The sequence below is a fragment of the Helianthus annuus genome, chromosome 10 (genome assembly GCF_002127325.2).
Source record: "Helianthus annuus cultivar XRQ/B chromosome 10, HanXRQr2.0-SUNRISE, whole genome shotgun sequence".
Lineage (NCBI taxonomy): Eukaryota > Viridiplantae > Streptophyta > Magnoliopsida > Asterales > Asteraceae > Helianthus > Helianthus annuus.
In genome coordinates, this window is record NC_035442.2 from 178879078 (window position 1) to 178895702 (window position 16625).

The following is a 16625-nucleotide window of genomic DNA, read 5'->3' on the forward strand; positions in this document are numbered from 1 at the left end:
GTCTTACCTCTACCTCGTTGAAATAGAGGGATAGAAAGACTACTTTCAGTAAGGCCTACAGCTAACAGTAGTTTTGCATCTGACATAAGTCGCATAACATAATAACATAAGTACATAACCGTATTTGTATAGATATTTTTTAAAATGACCAATTCAAAAAGGACCATTTTTGTAATTAACTAATGCTATTTTCTGTTTATAAATACCATGATCGCCTTCTTCTTCTTCGTTGACATTCATAGACTAAAAACAAAAATTAACAAAAAATGGCGGAAGCAACAGTCACGATGGAGGTGGGTTCCGATGGTGTTGCTCTCATCACCATCTCAAACTCCCCTGTTAACGCTTTAGCTCTTCCAAGTAACCTTCTTTATCCCTTTCTTTATCTATTAAATTCTTTAAAATATCATAAAAACATTCATATTATGTCAATATAGTTTCTTTATTTAGATTCTTTGGCTTTTGCTTTGATCTTGCCCCATTTAACTAACTTTTTTTTTTTTTTTTTTTTTTTTTTTTTTTTTTTAAGTTCTTGCTGGATTGAAGGAGAATTTGGCAGAGGCTATGAGGAGAGATGATGTAAAAGCTCTGGTTTTGACTGGTAATGAAAAATTTTCATTTTTTTAAATATTTATTGAATTATGATGTTTTTATGATTTATCATCTGTTTGGATCAAGATCTTTCTTTTTATTGAATTGAGTGTTTGTTCTATTTAGGGTTTGGTAAGACCTAACAAAGAAAGTGACTGATGATGGCTTGGATTTAATATTTTTGTTTTTAGTTAAATGCCGTTCGGGCCGTTTTGCCAGTTTAGTCCAAAGGTTTTATTTTTCACCCGTGGGTCAAAAAAAGGTTTCACCGTTGCCATCTTAGTCTACTGGGTTAATTTCATTCATTTTTCTGTTAACGAGAAGGCAATTCGGCCATTTATTCGGCCATTTTATATGGCCGAATTGCCCTCCTAGTTAACAGAATTATATATAAAATGACCGAATTACCCTTCTCGTTAACAAAAAAAAAGGATGAAGTTAACCTAGTGGACTAAACTGGCAAAGATGAAACCTTTTAGGACCCACAGGCGAAAAATAAAACCTTTGGACTAAACTGACAAAATGACCCAAACCACAGGGAGTAAAATGACATTTAACTCTTTTTGTTTTTAGTTAAATATGTGTGTTTGGTAGAAAGACAGGATTAGGTATTGAATATTGATACAGTTGACACTAAACAAAAAAGAAATACCCTTTTTAATCTTTTTTTCAACAAGAAGGCTGCTTGATTCTTAAAAAAAATGCTAAATTAAAGTTGAACATTTCAAGATATACATTAGGGTTTTTTGAACACTCTTTTGACTTTTTCTTGAACACATACCATACCCATCTAACAGTTAATTCATTAATTAAAATAAGCTGTTTTTAATAAGCTGATCATCTGTTTCTGTTTAAAAAGTCATCCCAAACACCCCCTAATTCATCACCAACATTTTTTAATTTGTAATTCCTGTAAAATAATATTTTCTGTTCATTACTCTTAGAGTGAATTTCAAGGATTGTCCTTTATCTTTATACCAATTTTCAGGCGTTGTCCTTTATGTTTAAAATTGACGAGTTTTGTCCTTTATGTTTTCATATCATACACGTTTTGTCCTTTAGGCCTAACCCAGTTAGTTTTTTCAGTTAAATTTGGTCATATGCTTTGCACATGAGGGTATTTTTGTCAATTCATGTGCCCTCATGTGCAAAGCACATAACCAAATTTAACTGAAAAAACTAACTGGGTTGGCCTAAAAGACAAAACGTGTATGATATGAAAACATAAAGGACAAAACTCGTCAATTTTAAACATAAAGGACAACGTTTGAAAATGGGTATGAAGATATAGGACAATCCTTGAAATTCACTCTTACTATTAATTTAGAGGAAGCATATGTTTACTTATTTACGTAGTCAAAGTGTCAAAACTAACGTCGTTATATCAAACTTGATTTCTCTTACTGTATGAAGGCAAGAACGGTAGATTTTCCGGTGGGTTCGACATCAACGTGTTCCAGAAAGTTCACCGGACTGGTAATGGCTTCGTTATATATCTTTTTTTAAACCTTTTTTACGGATGCTGTTTCTCAAACATGTGCTAAAATTTAACCGTTTTCATGGCAGGAGACATATCTCATCTACCTGACGTATCCGTTGAACTTGTGACCAACACACTCGAAGGTTGTATATAAACTTAATTTTAAACTTTCCCATACATTCGTTAACATATGCATTCGTTGACACGTTTCTTTCCCCTTTTGTGTACATTTAGATGCGAAGAAACCGATAGTTGCTGCTGTGCAAGGACTCGCACTCGGGGGTGGGCTAGAAGTTGCAATGGTCTGTAGTTTTTCACCTTTTTGCATCCAAATTCATTCACAAGTTCCGTTCTTTTTTTTTTTTTTTCAAAAATAAACTTCTTTTTATGATTTTATCTTGTCGGTTAATGCAGGCATGTCATGCGCGTATCGCAGCTCCAAAGACTCAACTTGGCTTGCCTGAATTGTCTCTTGGAATTATGCCCGGCTTTGGAGGTACATATACGTTTATAACTTTGAATCTTTGATTATCTATATTTTACATCTTACTAATACTATTTTATGAATGAAGTTCACTAAATAATGTAATATGGCGTTCCAGGTACCCAGAGACTTCCGAGGCTTTTGGGGTTGTCAAAGGCAATCGATATAATGTTGGTGAGTTCACGTCGAAACATATCTTTCCCGACACCTTTTATTACAGTTGATTCTATATATTTATTCCTCAGCAAGAGGCGACTTAGGGGTGCAAATGAGCCGAGCCCGAGCTCGACCAGGCTCGAGCTCGAGCTCGGCTCGTTTGTTATCTATTAATTAATATAAAAAATAAAAATAATATAAATAATCGGCTCGACTAGGCTCGCAAGCTCGATAAGTGAAGCTCGGGACCGGGCTCGTTTACTAAACAAGCTTATTTTGTAGGTTCAGGCTCGGCTCGTAAACAAGTTTAAATAAGCTCGGCTAGTTTACTAGACAGCTTTAAATAAGGGGTAATTTTATTAAATATTAATAAAAACCTCGATAAGGCTCGACGAGCCTAACGAGCTTCACATGTCAGGCTCGAGCTCAGGCTCGATAAATAAACGAGCTTTATTTTAGGCTCAAGCTCGGCTCGGGCTCGATAAGGCTCGGCTCGGGCTCGATAAGGCTCTGCTCGGCTCGTTTCGAGCTTTTTCTCGAGCTGCTCAGCTCGTTTGCACCCCCAGGTGGCAGTTTCGACCTATTTACTTGTGCATGTGTCGTTTTTCGGTTATGGTCTATGTTTGACGGGTCAAATAGGCCAAATAAACTAGGTAGCTAAGAGGGAAGCAGGTCAACTGGGTCAAACGTGTTGAAAGTCAACCTATGTGTATTGTTAATAACATAGATTTTGTAATCCTATTTTACATCATTAACTTTGATATTAATTTAAGGATTTCGTTTGTAGACATCTAAACCGATACTATCGGAGGAAGGGAACAAGCTAGGTCTTATTGATGCTATTGCACCTCCTCAAGATTTATTAAAAGTGTCTAGGCAATGGGCTTTAGACATAGCAGAGGCCCGTAAACCTTGGGTCCGCTCACTTCATCGGACGGATAAGATCGGTTCTCTTTCCGAAGCCCGTGAGATCATAAAAAAAGCTAGACAATCAGCCAAACGGACGGCCCCTAATATGCCACATCATCAAGCATGCCTTGATGTGATTGAAGAAGGTATTGTTCGTGGTGGATATGCTGGCGTTTTGAAGGTATTTTCGTTTTACCTTTTCATTTCTTGTTACTGTTTGGATGTGTTTTCTTTAAAGTGATTATCTAATTATTACAATTTTAAGTCACACTAGTCAATTTCTAGTGTTTTTGAGTACATGTGTTTTTATAAGGGATCCGGTTCAATTAAGAACCGCTTCCTGCGAGAGTTTTGCCACCATTTTTTGCACATATGTAGATGAAAATGTTAGAAACACATCTGTAAAAAAATAATTCGAGCCGTAGTTATTCTCCATTTACATTGATGTAAATTTCTTTAAAAAACGATGACGTCACCAGCATTTTTTTTATGGCGATGTAAACTTTCGCAGGCGACATAATTTTTTTCTAAAACAATTGTTTTTTTTTTTTTTTTTTTTTTTTTTTTTTTTTTTTTTGTGAAGAAACCTTTTGTAAGGCCTACCTCCCACGGTTCTCACAACTCAATGTGGTTCTCATTTTAGCCTTTCCCTATATAAAAAAGTATATCGTACATTACGGCTTAACGTACTTCACGTACGACAACATGCGTGATTTGTTCTATAACATGCGTGATTAATGTTTTCAATATGCGTGAATATTGTGTTTCAACATGCGTGATTTTGGATTTTTGAGTTATAACGTGCGTGATTTTAAAATGAACGTGCCTAATTACCTGTCGTACGTGATGTACGTTAAGCCGTAATGTATGTTAACCTTCCTCTATAATATATATACACACTATAATATAAATACACCTAAATGTTATAAAAGCTAAACAAAAATATGGTGATCTAAAATATTGTTTTTTTTCTTTTCAGGAGGTCAAGGTGTTTAACGAGCTCGTTCTTTCCGACACAGCGAAAGGCCTTGTTCATGTATTCTTTGCACAACGTGCAATCTCAAAGGTAGAACCAAAATTTAATACATTTTCTTCTTTTCTTTTTAAATTTAAATATTTAGAAAATCTCAATTTGATTTTTTTTTTCAATTAAAAGGTACCTAAAGTAACCGATATCGGGCTAAAGCCACGGGCTGTTAAAAAAGTTGCCGTGATTGGCGGAGGTCTCATGGGGTCAGGAATAGCTACAGCCCTAATTCTTGGTAACATAAACGTTGTTCTTAAGGAAGTCAACTCTGAGTATCTTCAAAAGGGCATAAAAACAATAGAAGGTAAAAAAATCTTTATTTTTATATTTCGATCATTTTGACCCGTTACCCAACCTGCTTTTTTCCACCTTCAATGTAGCTTATTCTTTGCCCATAGTTGTCAATAGCGGCTATAGCGACCGCTATAGCGTGCTATGTAGCGAGGCCACCAAGTGTTGCTATCTGGGTCATAGCGACCAATAGCGTGAATAGCGATAGTTAGGTTTTTTTTTTTTTTTTTTTTGTAAATAGCAATTAGATATAGCTATAAAATAGCTGGATTTATAGGTTTTTGTTAAATATACATGTAAAATAGCATATATACCAATGTATTTTGATATAATATACATATAAAAATTTTCAAAATTCTTTTTCTAGTGTGTCACTATTTATAAAATAGCGGTATCTATTCGCTATGTAGCATATAGGTCCCTTGTCGCTATTTGTCGCTATTCGCTATTAACAACTATGTCTTTGTCATCTAAAGGATTTATATTTTTAGAAAAACTTACGGTGATAACACTTTGTTCGATAGGAAATGTTCGAGGTTTGGTTGCGAGGAAGAGGTTAGCACAGGCACAAGCTGAAAAAGCCTTATCCATGATTAAAGGCGTATTAGATTACTCGGAATTTAGAGATGTGGATATGGTTATAGAGGTACGTTCTTATTTAAAAGAGTGTCTGTTAATAGTTATTTTACATCCTAAAAACATAAGAATATGAACGTTATGTTCTTATCGAGTTGTCCTTATTGCAGGCGGTTATTGAGAATGTTCCACTGAAGCAAAAGATTTTTAGCGAACTCGAGAACGTGTGTCCCCCCCATTGCATTTTGGCAACCAACACATCTACCATTGATCTCAACTTAGTCGGAGAGAAAACAAAATCTCAAGATCGAGTTATAGGGGCACATTTCTTTAGGTTGCAATTCATTATCCATATGTTCTAACTAATTATTTATATATTTTTGAGTAAAGTGCCATTTTGGTCCCTGAGGTTTGGTCACTTTTGCCACTTTAGTCCAAAACTCAAACTTTTTGCATCTGGGTCCCTGTGGTTTCAGTTTTATTGCCATTTTGGTCCAAAAATGAAACCAGGTCATATTTGTCTTATAAAATCCTGCAATTTTGTCATTTTCCTCAGGGGCAAATCAGGTCATATTTGTCTTATAAAATATGGTATTTATTTATAAAAAAGAAATGATCATTTTGCACCTGCGGAAAATGACAAAATAACAGGATTTTATAAGACAAATATGACATGATTTCATTTTTGGACCAAAATGGCAATAAAACTGAAACCACAGGGACCCAGATGCAAAAAGTTTGAGTTTTGGACTAAAGTGGCAAAAGTGATCAAACCTTAGGGACCAAAATGGCAGTTTACTCTATATTTTTTGTTAAGATGATAGGGAATTTTGAACTAACCCTTGTCTTTTTTTTTTTTTTTTTTTTTTTTTTTTTTTTTTGTAAATTGACTACAGCCCGGCTCATATTATGCCTCTATTGGAGATAGTCAGAACAGAAAAGACTTCTGCACAAGTGATTTTAGATCTTATGACAGTTGGAAAAATCATTAAAAAGGCTCCGGTTGTGGTGGGAAACTGTACCGGATTTGCTGTTAACCGCACCTTTTTTCCGTACACACAGGGTGCATATGTCTTGCTTCATTTAGGTGTTGATATATTTAGAATCGACAGATTGATCAGTAGCTTTGGACTCCCCATGGGCCCGTTCCAGTAAGTTTTTTCTTAAATATATATTTTTTTTTAACTTTAGTTATATTCAATCTCAAAAATGTTGTATGAATCTGTGAATTCAGGCTTCAAGATTTAGCGGGATACGGTGTAGCTGTTGCTGTCGGTAAAGAATTTGCCAAAGCTTTTCCTGATCGTACATTCCGGTCTCCTATAACTGACCTTATGATTAAAAGTGGACGAAACGGTAATTTCTTGAATATGTTTCGGAAACGCTTCATTTGTCACGATCTTGAACGAAAGGCTCTTTTTCTTACACAAGACTAATTTTTCAGGTAAAAATAATGGAAAAGGATATTATATTTACGAGAAGGGTAGCAAGCCAAAACCCGATCCACAAGTGTTCCCGATTTTAGAAGAGGCTAGAAGACAAGTCAACATTATGCCCGGAGGAAAGGTACCCTTTTTTTCCATAATAAAGGAAGGAGTAAATTACGATTTTGGCCCCTGTGGTTATATCACTTTTACCCTTTTAGCTCAAAAAAGAATTTTTTAACATCTGAGCCCCCAACGTCTTTTTTTCTAACACTTTTGGCCCCTAACACTAACCCCATCCATTAAATGTTAGGGGCCAAAAGGGTTAGAAAAAAAGACGTTAGGGGCCAAAAGAGTTAGAAAAAAAGACGTTGGGGGGCTCAGATGTTAAAAATTTCTTTTTTGGGCTAAAAGGGTAAAAGTGATATAACCACAGGGGCCAAAATCGTAATTTACTCTAAAGGAAGTGAAATGTCAGATACCGAGGTGGCGTTTTTGACCCGTTTATTATGAATAAGTTAAACAAGTTGGTTTCGGTTGTGTTTTATCTCAATTGGGTCAAATTGGTAAAAAAAATGTTGAAAGTCGCCTAAAGTTTTTTAAATGCTTACACTAATGTGTTTTTGTGAAATATGTATTTGCAGCCTATAAACATTACCGACGAAGAAATAGTTGAAATGATATTGTTTCCGGTAGTGAACGAGGCATGCCGTGTTCTAGAAGAAGGAGTTGTGGTCCGGGCATCTGATCTTGATGTTGCATCCGTTCTTGGAATGAGTTTTCCTTCTTACCGGTTAGTTTTTCATGTTTCTAATTGTTTTACTAAGTATTAAAGTAAGAGTGAATTTCAAGAATTGTCCTTTATCTTTATACCCATTTTCAGGCGCTGTCCTTTATGTTCAAAATTGACGAGTTTTGTCCTTTATGTTTTCATATCATACACGTTTTGTCCTTTAGGCCTAACCCAGTTGGTTTTTTCAGTTAAAGTTGGTCACATGCTTTGCACATGAGGGCATTTTTGTCAATTCAAAGGTAAGTTCAATGGCAGATTTACAGCTCAAAGCTTCTGCAACCTTTGAATTGATAAAAAGGCCCTCATGTGCAAAACACATGACCAAATTTAACTGAAAAAACTAACTGGGTTAGGCCTAAAGGACAAAACGTGTATGATATGAAAACATAAAGGACAAAACTCGTCAATTTTGAACATAATGGACAACGCCTCAAAATGAGAATAAAGATAAAGGACAATCACTGAAATTCACTCTTAAAGCAACATAATTTTCTTGTATGGACCTTTTTGCGGCGTTTGACTAAAAGATGCTTCATTTTGCGGCATTTTTTCATCTTACCTATCGAGGGTAATATTAAGCATCTTATTTTTATTTATTTTAGTGGCGGTATTGTGTTCTGGGGAGATTTAGTTGGGGCTAAACACATATACGCAAGTCTCAAGAAATGGTCTGAAAAATACAGCGACTTTTACAAGCCATCAAGATTTCTTGAAGAAAGAGCGAAAAATGGTGTCCCATTGGTGAGAATGCAACCATCCGCCTTATTGCTAATTTTCGGGTGTCGGTTTTATCCATTTAAATGATTCTGATGCATTTATCGGTTTTGCAGAGTGCTCCATTGTCGGCGTCTACAAGCTCAAGGGCTCGTCTGTAGAAAATGGATCAAATTACCAGAACTCCAGAAGTATGTTGGTTTGCGAACAATAAATTTAGTATTCGTTGTTGGAATAAGTTTGTTAAACGAGTCGCGGGTTGAGGATATATTTTGTGAAATTCTTAAAGACATCTTTTTCACCTGTTGGAAATTGGAATATTGAGGGTTGATGACATATGAATGTGGTTAGTGATAAAAGGCAATATGCAATATGCAAAGGTATTGGATTTTGTCACATGGAATATGAATGTGGAATATATATATATATATATATATATATATATATATATATATATATATATATATATATATATATATATATATATATAGGGTTAGGATCACGTGAGAAGAAGTAGGCTATTTGAGAAACTTGAGAAGAAATCTGGACCACACATTTTTCCTAAGCTTTTCGTAATATACACATATGTATAGTGTAAAATTGACTATATACATATATGTATATTGAATTATACACATATGTATATAGTCAATCGTAATCTATACATATGTGTATATTACGAAAAGCTTAGAAAAATGTGTGGTCCAGATTTCTTCTCAAGTTTCTCAAATAGGGTGCTCTTCTCTTAGGATCCCTACCCTATATATATATATATATATATATATATATATGTGTGTGTTCCTATAACAAAATATATAATCAAATAATGCAAAATGATTTATAAGAATTATAATAGCGACAAATAGCAACAACGTACCTATATGCTACGTAGCGATAGCGATGAAATAGCGCCCGCTATTTCGTGTTTAGCGATAAATTAGTTAAAAATTTAAGAAATAAAACATAGCTATCTACATAACTTTTTTTTATATATAACGTTAGTTTTATACCTTTTATGAATAAATTTATAAGTTTGTGGACCAAATGTAAGCTAGTGAGAATAGGGGGGTTAAATGTTAAAATACACAAACTAATTTTACACTTTTTATGTAAATTTTACAAGTTTTAATGACTAAATGTAACCTAATGAAAAATAGAGGGGTTAAATGTTAAAATCCTTTTATCTAACCCTAGAAAGGCTCAGACGCAACAAAAACAAAAAAGGCAGCCGCTCAGCCACTCTTCTTTTCTTCTTCTTCTTCATAGGTTCCGGCAGAAGTTACAGGTTTCTGGCCGGAGCAATAAAAAAAAACGCAGGCGCTCTTCTCTTCTTCTTCATAGTTTCCAGCAAGTTTCCGGCAGAAATTGCAGGTTTCCGGCCGCTATTTTCACGCTCTTCAGCGCTATACACCATATAGCGACCATGTCTTGCCTCGCCACGCTATTCGCGATAGCGGTCGCTATGGCCGCTATCGATAACTATGCCTGCAAGTACAAGATTAGGTGGTATTTAGGTGTAAAAATTGTTGTTAATAAACTTACTATAACACTTATAACTCATTAATCATAACTAACATGAATAACAATTTGGTGATTTTATTCCCCCATAAATTTAATTTCTTTATGAAGAAATGTAATACTTGGAAGTTTTTTTTTTTTTTTTTTTTAGAATAAGTTTCTTTTACATGAGGCCAAAAGTTCTGTCACCGTATTGGTGGAAAATGTGCGACTGCCCCAACTTTTTTTTTTAATATGATTTTGCCTTGGTTCAAAATAAAGTTATGCTTTTACTTTCAATTTAAAATTACGAATTTGCCCTCGGTTTAAAATTATGAGTTTGCTCTCATTTAACAAATGATAATTTTGCCCCAGCTAAAATTTGTAGTATTTCCGTCGTTTTAGTTTGTTCCCGAGCTAAAAATTACGATTTGGCTCTCAGTTGAAAAATATGATTTTGCCCCCTTTTCAAAAATTATGATTTCGTCTTGAGTTTAAAATTACGCTTTTGCCCTCAATTCAAAATAAAATTATGTTTTTGTCCCCTGTTAAAAATTACGATTTTGCCATTCATTCAAAACTATGATTTTGACCCGGTTCAAAACAAAATGTTGGTTTTGCCCTCTTTTAAAATTTCTGATTTTGCCCCCAGTTAAAAAAATCTGTAGTCTTGCAATCGTTTTAGTTTTTTTTCCCACAAAACTATTGTAGTTTTTATTTTATTTGGTTGACTCAATCTAACGTTTTTGTCAACCAGGTGTCTAACACTCGCTCAGTGTTTCTAACAATTTACTATTTTGCCCCCAGCTCAGGCTTGCCATCTTTTTTTAGCAAAACTAGGGTAGTGTTTTGATTTAATTGGTTGACTCGATTTAATTTTTTTAAGATCATGTTATGAGTAATATGCACAAGTAACTAAAATACATACGTACAAATTATGAAACTAAGAAATATTCGGCTTAACGGCCCACAACGCGGGCGAGCCATCCAACTAGTTATAAACAAATAAGAACAAACCAAACCAAACGGGGGATAGCTTCGACATCCTCGTCGCTTGGAGATATATATATCCGCGCTTGTTTTTTTTTTTTTTTTCAGAATGGCTGAAATGGGAGAAAATCAAGGAGCTTCATCATAGTTTTCATCCTCGCCCCAATAAAAAAAAATCAATGTCGAGCCACCATACGCCAAGTCTTAGAAGCAGCATGACAATCTCCAAACACATGATTAGTAGACTCCGCATGAGAGCAGGAAGGAGATGCTATCAATATGAGTTCGCATAGATTTGGCCGAAAAATCCACACTTGGTACTCCACCGGATCGAGTAAAAACAGCTTGGCGTCTAATCGGGTGATCTTGATGGAAAACCGCGATCTGGGTACTTTTTTTTTTTACATATATTAGATTAGATACCATGCTAACATACAATTACAATTATTGCAAAGCTTCAAATAAGTTAATTCATCGCACCAAATAAAAAGTTTAATGCAAGACTGTTTGTTGTACTTGTAAGTTCAAAAATTGGAGGATGACTGGATATGTAGTTTGTCATCAAAATGCATGGTTCAAAAACTAAAACACAACCACCAAACACAACATCTTATGTAAGGCTCACAAGTACACATTCGCGTTCTAAAACCACATACCTAAACCAATCTTATACTTAATACGGGTCACGCCCGATACCCCTACGCTCCTCTCGTCCCCTATCCATGTAACCATCCCGCCTATAATCTTTAGGTCCACCGCCTCTAACCGGAGACCTACTCCGTTCTCGCTCATCACGAAGCCACCGCCCGCCACCACGGCCTACAGGCGGTGGCGATGATGCTGGTGCCGGTCCAGGTGGAGATAACGGCCGCCTGTCATACCCTTTTCGGTCTCTTCCCCATTCCGGTGGCGGAACCATTGGCCTATCGAACCTGTTGTTCCGGTCCCTTAATTCGTCTTCAAAGTAGTCGGGCCTGTGATTGTCCCTCTGGAACCGCCCATGCAAAGGTGGACCCGCAACCCCAAAATCTCTAGGGCCATCCCTACCAAACCCTCGTGGTGGAGACCTGTAGCCGTTGTTAAAGGACCTTCCGGGTGATCGGTCCAGCGGTGGCCCAGGGAAACGACGGGGCATAAGAGGTGGGCCAGGATACCCCCTCCTAGGAGGACTTCCGGGTGGTGCGTAACGGGAACGATTGCAGTTGTTACAGTTCTCACGCCTTGCAAAGTTCAGATTGTTGCATCTGAAATAGTATACCAACAAGAAATATGAAAACATCATGAATATTAATCATTTAAACAAATAACGTCTTCCCATTTTTTCAATAAAACAAAAAACTTTTAGGTAACATGTTCTATTTTATTTACCATGATACGGGCAAAATATGATATTTTATTTACTATGCACTTCGAAACAATTTAGAGTAAAATGCCATTTTCGTCCCTGAGGTTTAGCCAGTGTTGCGACTTTCGTCCAAAGGTTTGTTTTTTCGCATATGGATCCAAAACGTTTGAAATCTTGCCATTTTCGTCCAGCTTGTTAACTCCATCTAATTTTCTCCGTTGAGTTTGGGGTATTTTTGTCTTTTTTGTTAACTTAAAAGGCAATTTGGTCTTTTGAATACTTGTACATTATGCTAAATGCTTGTACATAAAGTGAAAATAACCGAATTGCCCCCTAGGTTAACAAAAAAGATGAAATACCCCTGACTTAACGAAGAAAAATCGATGGAGCAATGAGCCGGATGAAAATGGCAAGACTTCAAACCTTTTGGATGTAGATGCAGAGAAACAAACCTTTGGACGAAAGTCGCAAAACTAGCGGAACATCAGCGAAGAAAATGGAATTTTAATAAAAAATATATATGAAATTGCCAGAGCATTAATACAAGTAAAACTGGAGTCGGGACTGCTAGGCAAATCCACAGACTTTTTTTCTTTTTCTATAAATTTTAGAGTTAATTACATAATTAGTCCCTGTGGTTTGCACAAAATAACATACTTAGGTACTAATAGTTTAAAATCACATTTTAGGGTATTAACTTTTCATTTTGTAGCGTTTGGAGGTATTAACTTCTAGGGTATTAACATAGTTAGTCCCTGTGGTTTGCACAAAATAACATACTTAGGTACTAATAGAATGTGATTTTAAACCAAAAAATATCCTTAATACCTCCGAACGTTATAAAATGAAAAGTTAATACCCTAGAATGTGATTTTAAACTATTAGTACCTAAGTATGTTAGTTTGTGCAAACCACAGGGACTAACTATGTAATTAACTCTAAATTTTATTTAATAAATAATGCGTTGAAACTAACAGCATATAGAGAACTTACGTGGGATCAGTGCACATCCAATCACCCTCTCGTGGACGAACATTAGGGTTATTTCTGGGTATAACATCTCCACCGCCTCTGAAACCACGGCCACCCATAGAACCGCCGCCATGAAACCCGCCTCTGCCGCCATGAAACCCGCCTCTGCCGCCAAACCTACCTCCACCACCAAACCTCCCACGACCATAAGAAGGAGGTGAATAATCTCGATATCTGTCAGACTCTCTCCCTCTGCCAAATCCACGATTGCGAGCTGGTGGGGCCCCGTCAGAATGGTCATAATCAGGACTGTAATGATGACTTCCGTTTCGGCGGCGTACAGGTGACACGGAACCTGCACGCATTCTATACCCTGAAAAACCATCCAAATATACACGTGGGTCCATGTTCAGCGTATAAAAAACCTCATAAATGAAAGCCCGATTCATTTCTCAAATACCCAAAACCAAAGGAAGCAACTACCAAACGATTTCATCATTTTACCCCCATAAGCATAATAGTTCAAGTAACCAATAACAGCATTACAAAAATAACCACCCTTTTTGTAGGATCACCTGCAGTGAAGCAGCAATACAAGAATACAACCCATCGGTCACTAAATATAAAACTTAACCCTAAAATTCCTTGAAAATTCAAAACCCTCTCTGCGAATCAAAATAAAAAGACCAAAAGAATCTAATGAAGCAAACCTAAAACCATCCTTTAGCAATACTTCTGCAGTGTAACTATAAACTGTATACTAGATAAACGTTGAGCGTCTCCCTTTTTTATAGACCGGCTAACGCACACACCCCTCTAATCCTACTCCTAAATATACGTTGAACCCTCAACCGCATGTGAAAGGACCCTTTTTCTCCACACCTTGATACTGCTAGGCTATAAGCCTCTGCACAATGTACCCAATTTGAAACGGAATACGAACCTATGAGCTAACCAATTAACCACCATATGAATCCAAATGGTCGAAAATGAGGTCATACTTGTTCTTTTAAACCAAATTGTTGGCACCACAAAAGCGTTGTACTTTTCCCCGAACCCTGTAAAACCACCCATAGGTGACCAGAACTCCAGAACATTTTCTTCGAAATGTGCCATACACCCGCGTGTTATTTCAACAACTTATAACAGATACCTTAATCATAATACCCAAACAGGTAAAACCCCAATGACAGCTTAGAAATCCTGTTGTGAAACCCAACTGGACCAAGCATTAGCATCCGTTAATTATAGTTTCCCCATTCATACCCCAAGAAACCAATTCCCGAAACCAAATTCAGATACCCCACTATTCAAAACAAAATAACCGGCTTCCTCAAGACCTCAAAGTTCTTGCACCAGCCATCTTTTCTCAGCTGTAAAACACAATAGCATAATCAATGACAAATGCAACACTCCGATTGGTTACTGCTCCACACAACGAAACCATGGCAAGTTCAAAGCAATTAAGATATTGCTTCATAGTTCATACTGCTAAGATTCCTCGTGAACTGGTAAGTGGTAAGCAAGTTGAGCATCATCAGAAGTCCAAAAGTTACTATAAAAGTATCATAGAATCTCAAAAAAGCTGCTTTAATCGAGTAAAGATATCAACCAATGACCTTTTAGAGAATATCCACACGTGTTTTAACGTACATATCAATTTTGTATCAACACTGCTACTTATCAAGGCAAATAGTTATTTCTCAATAAATACATATTTATCACTATATGATTAATAAGTCAAATCATTGTCTTTTACAAACCGACAGAAAAAAATATCTAAACAGATCGCGTCTACCTGGCGTTCAAAGCGATCTAAAAAAGGTACCACCCGGCAAACATGCGCAAATACTTGTTATATCCAAAGTCCTCCTAATCACATCTAAAATTAGGACAATTATGACGTAAAGTAATCATAAATAATAATACCTATGCAGTTAATACCTAATACGGTAAAACAAGGACGATATCTGAGATATAGGTTATCTAGGTAATTTTAATATCATGCAGAATTTATATATGCAGCAATTTAACACCAATAACTCAGTGATATATCGGTTACATCGGTCAAATAGCGGTGATATGTCGGTCAATATCACCAATAAAATCGGTACGGATATTCTGACCGATATTTTATTAGGCGACCGATATATCACCAATATTAACTACATAGAATAATACAAATCAAAAAATTATCGTAAAGAAAAACTGTGTTAATTTGCATGGATTTGAGAAGCTAAATCCTATGAACAAATTATAAAAACAACAATAAACAGGCATACAACAAGAAATAACCAGTAGATCTAAGCAAATAAAAAGGAATTATAAAAAGTATTAGTAAAAAAAAAACCGTAAGAAGCGATAGAACGAACCATGACTATTATTATCATCATCAAACCGATCAGAACGAGAATACGGAGGCGGATCACGGCGAACTTCGCCGGGCTCGTAATCGCTTCCACCACCACCGCCGCCGCCGCTATCGGTAGGGCGAACGACGAGACTGCTGAGAAGCGGTTGGTGAGGCGCCGTCACATCCTTGTCTCGCGAACTCATTTCGTATCTACAGCTCCGATTCACTCTGGAGTTCAGCAAAAGGTGTATGTATAAACCCTAGACATTTATTGCAATTCGTGCCCTTATTGTCGAAAATATCGGGTCGAGTCAATCAGGCCGGGTGTCGGGTCGGGTGTGCATTTTTTGTTTTCACATGTGCCAAGTGGGCTTTGATGGTAGCAAGCCCATTATGATTTTATATGATTTTGATAGCCATATATTACTTGCAAGGGAAGTCCAAAAAAAAAAAACGGTTTGGCCAAGGCTGTTATGACCCGGCCTAACCAGTCAGTTCTAGTCTCTTTTCCTGAAATCGGTTGGACCTGGCCCGATTTGAAAACATGTTAAAAAACCGTTTTTTTTGGCCCAAACCAATTCATAATATGACCCACTTCACCAAAAAACAGGTTTGGCCCAAACCTGTTTGAACCCGACCCGACCCGACCCGTCAATTGGTAGCCTCGTTCGGTCGTTCCCTGAAACTAGTTTGAACACGGCCGATTTGAAAAACATGCCAAGAAAACTTTTTTTTTGTTCCAAATTGGTTTGAATTTGAGCTTAATTAATTTGATAGGTTCGAACATTCTCCCTTGTATATTGATTTACAACCCGATTTGTTTTTATTTTTACATTCTTTAACCGTACACCTCTTGCATATTGAGTTGAAACATTATGATCTCAATGAAAACTATTTACTAGTATTTTGTCCACTGCGTGTTGCGACGGCGCGCGACGGATGGAAACATATAGTAAGACAAAACACGATTCGTAAAACACACTGCGTAAAAGACAATTACAACAAAGTGTAAAACACAAGAGT

The 16625-nt window shown here is 36.4% G+C and overlaps 2 protein-coding genes across 4 annotated transcripts; one reads left to right on the forward strand and one right to left on the reverse strand.

The window, feature by feature from the left end:
* Positions 1 to 227: 227 nt before the first annotated feature.
* Positions 228 to 8824, forward strand: LOC110886914 (peroxisomal fatty acid beta-oxidation multifunctional protein AIM1). The gene is made up of 18 exons (XM_022134792.2): positions 228 to 360; positions 530 to 601; positions 2005 to 2067; positions 2158 to 2214; positions 2306 to 2373; positions 2486 to 2567; positions 2674 to 2729; positions 3499 to 3801; positions 4600 to 4686; positions 4777 to 4951; positions 5463 to 5584; positions 5685 to 5848; positions 6411 to 6665; positions 6749 to 6870; positions 6959 to 7080; positions 7583 to 7731; positions 8334 to 8472; positions 8562 to 8824. Exons 1-18 carry the CDS (start codon positions 267 to 269, stop codon positions 8604 to 8606), a joined length of 2175 nt encoding a protein of 724 aa, XP_021990484.1. The 5' UTR covers positions 228 to 266; the 3' UTR covers positions 8607 to 8824.
* A 2592-nt stretch (positions 8825 to 11416) lies between these two features.
* Positions 11417 to 15869, reverse strand: LOC110886915 (transcription initiation factor TFIID subunit 15b). 3 transcript variants are annotated; one of them, XM_022134793.2, is made up of 3 exons: positions 15622 to 15869; positions 13271 to 13622; positions 11417 to 12176 (listed from the first exon to the last, which is right to left on the reverse strand). In XM_022134793.2, the coding sequence occupies exons 1-3, from the start codon at positions 15803 to 15805 to the stop codon at positions 11606 to 11608; spliced, it is 1107 nt and encodes a 368-aa protein (XP_021990485.1). In that variant the 5' UTR covers positions 15806 to 15869; the 3' UTR covers positions 11417 to 11605. The 3 variants fall into 3 exon arrangements, with proteins under 3 accessions (XP_021990485.1, XP_021990486.1, XP_035834749.1); XM_022134794.2 differs by having other exon boundaries at positions 13271 to 14622; positions 15622 to 15855; XM_035978856.1 differs by having other exon boundaries at positions 13271 to 15121; positions 15622 to 15852.
* Between the last annotated feature and the right edge of the window lie 756 nt (positions 15870 to 16625).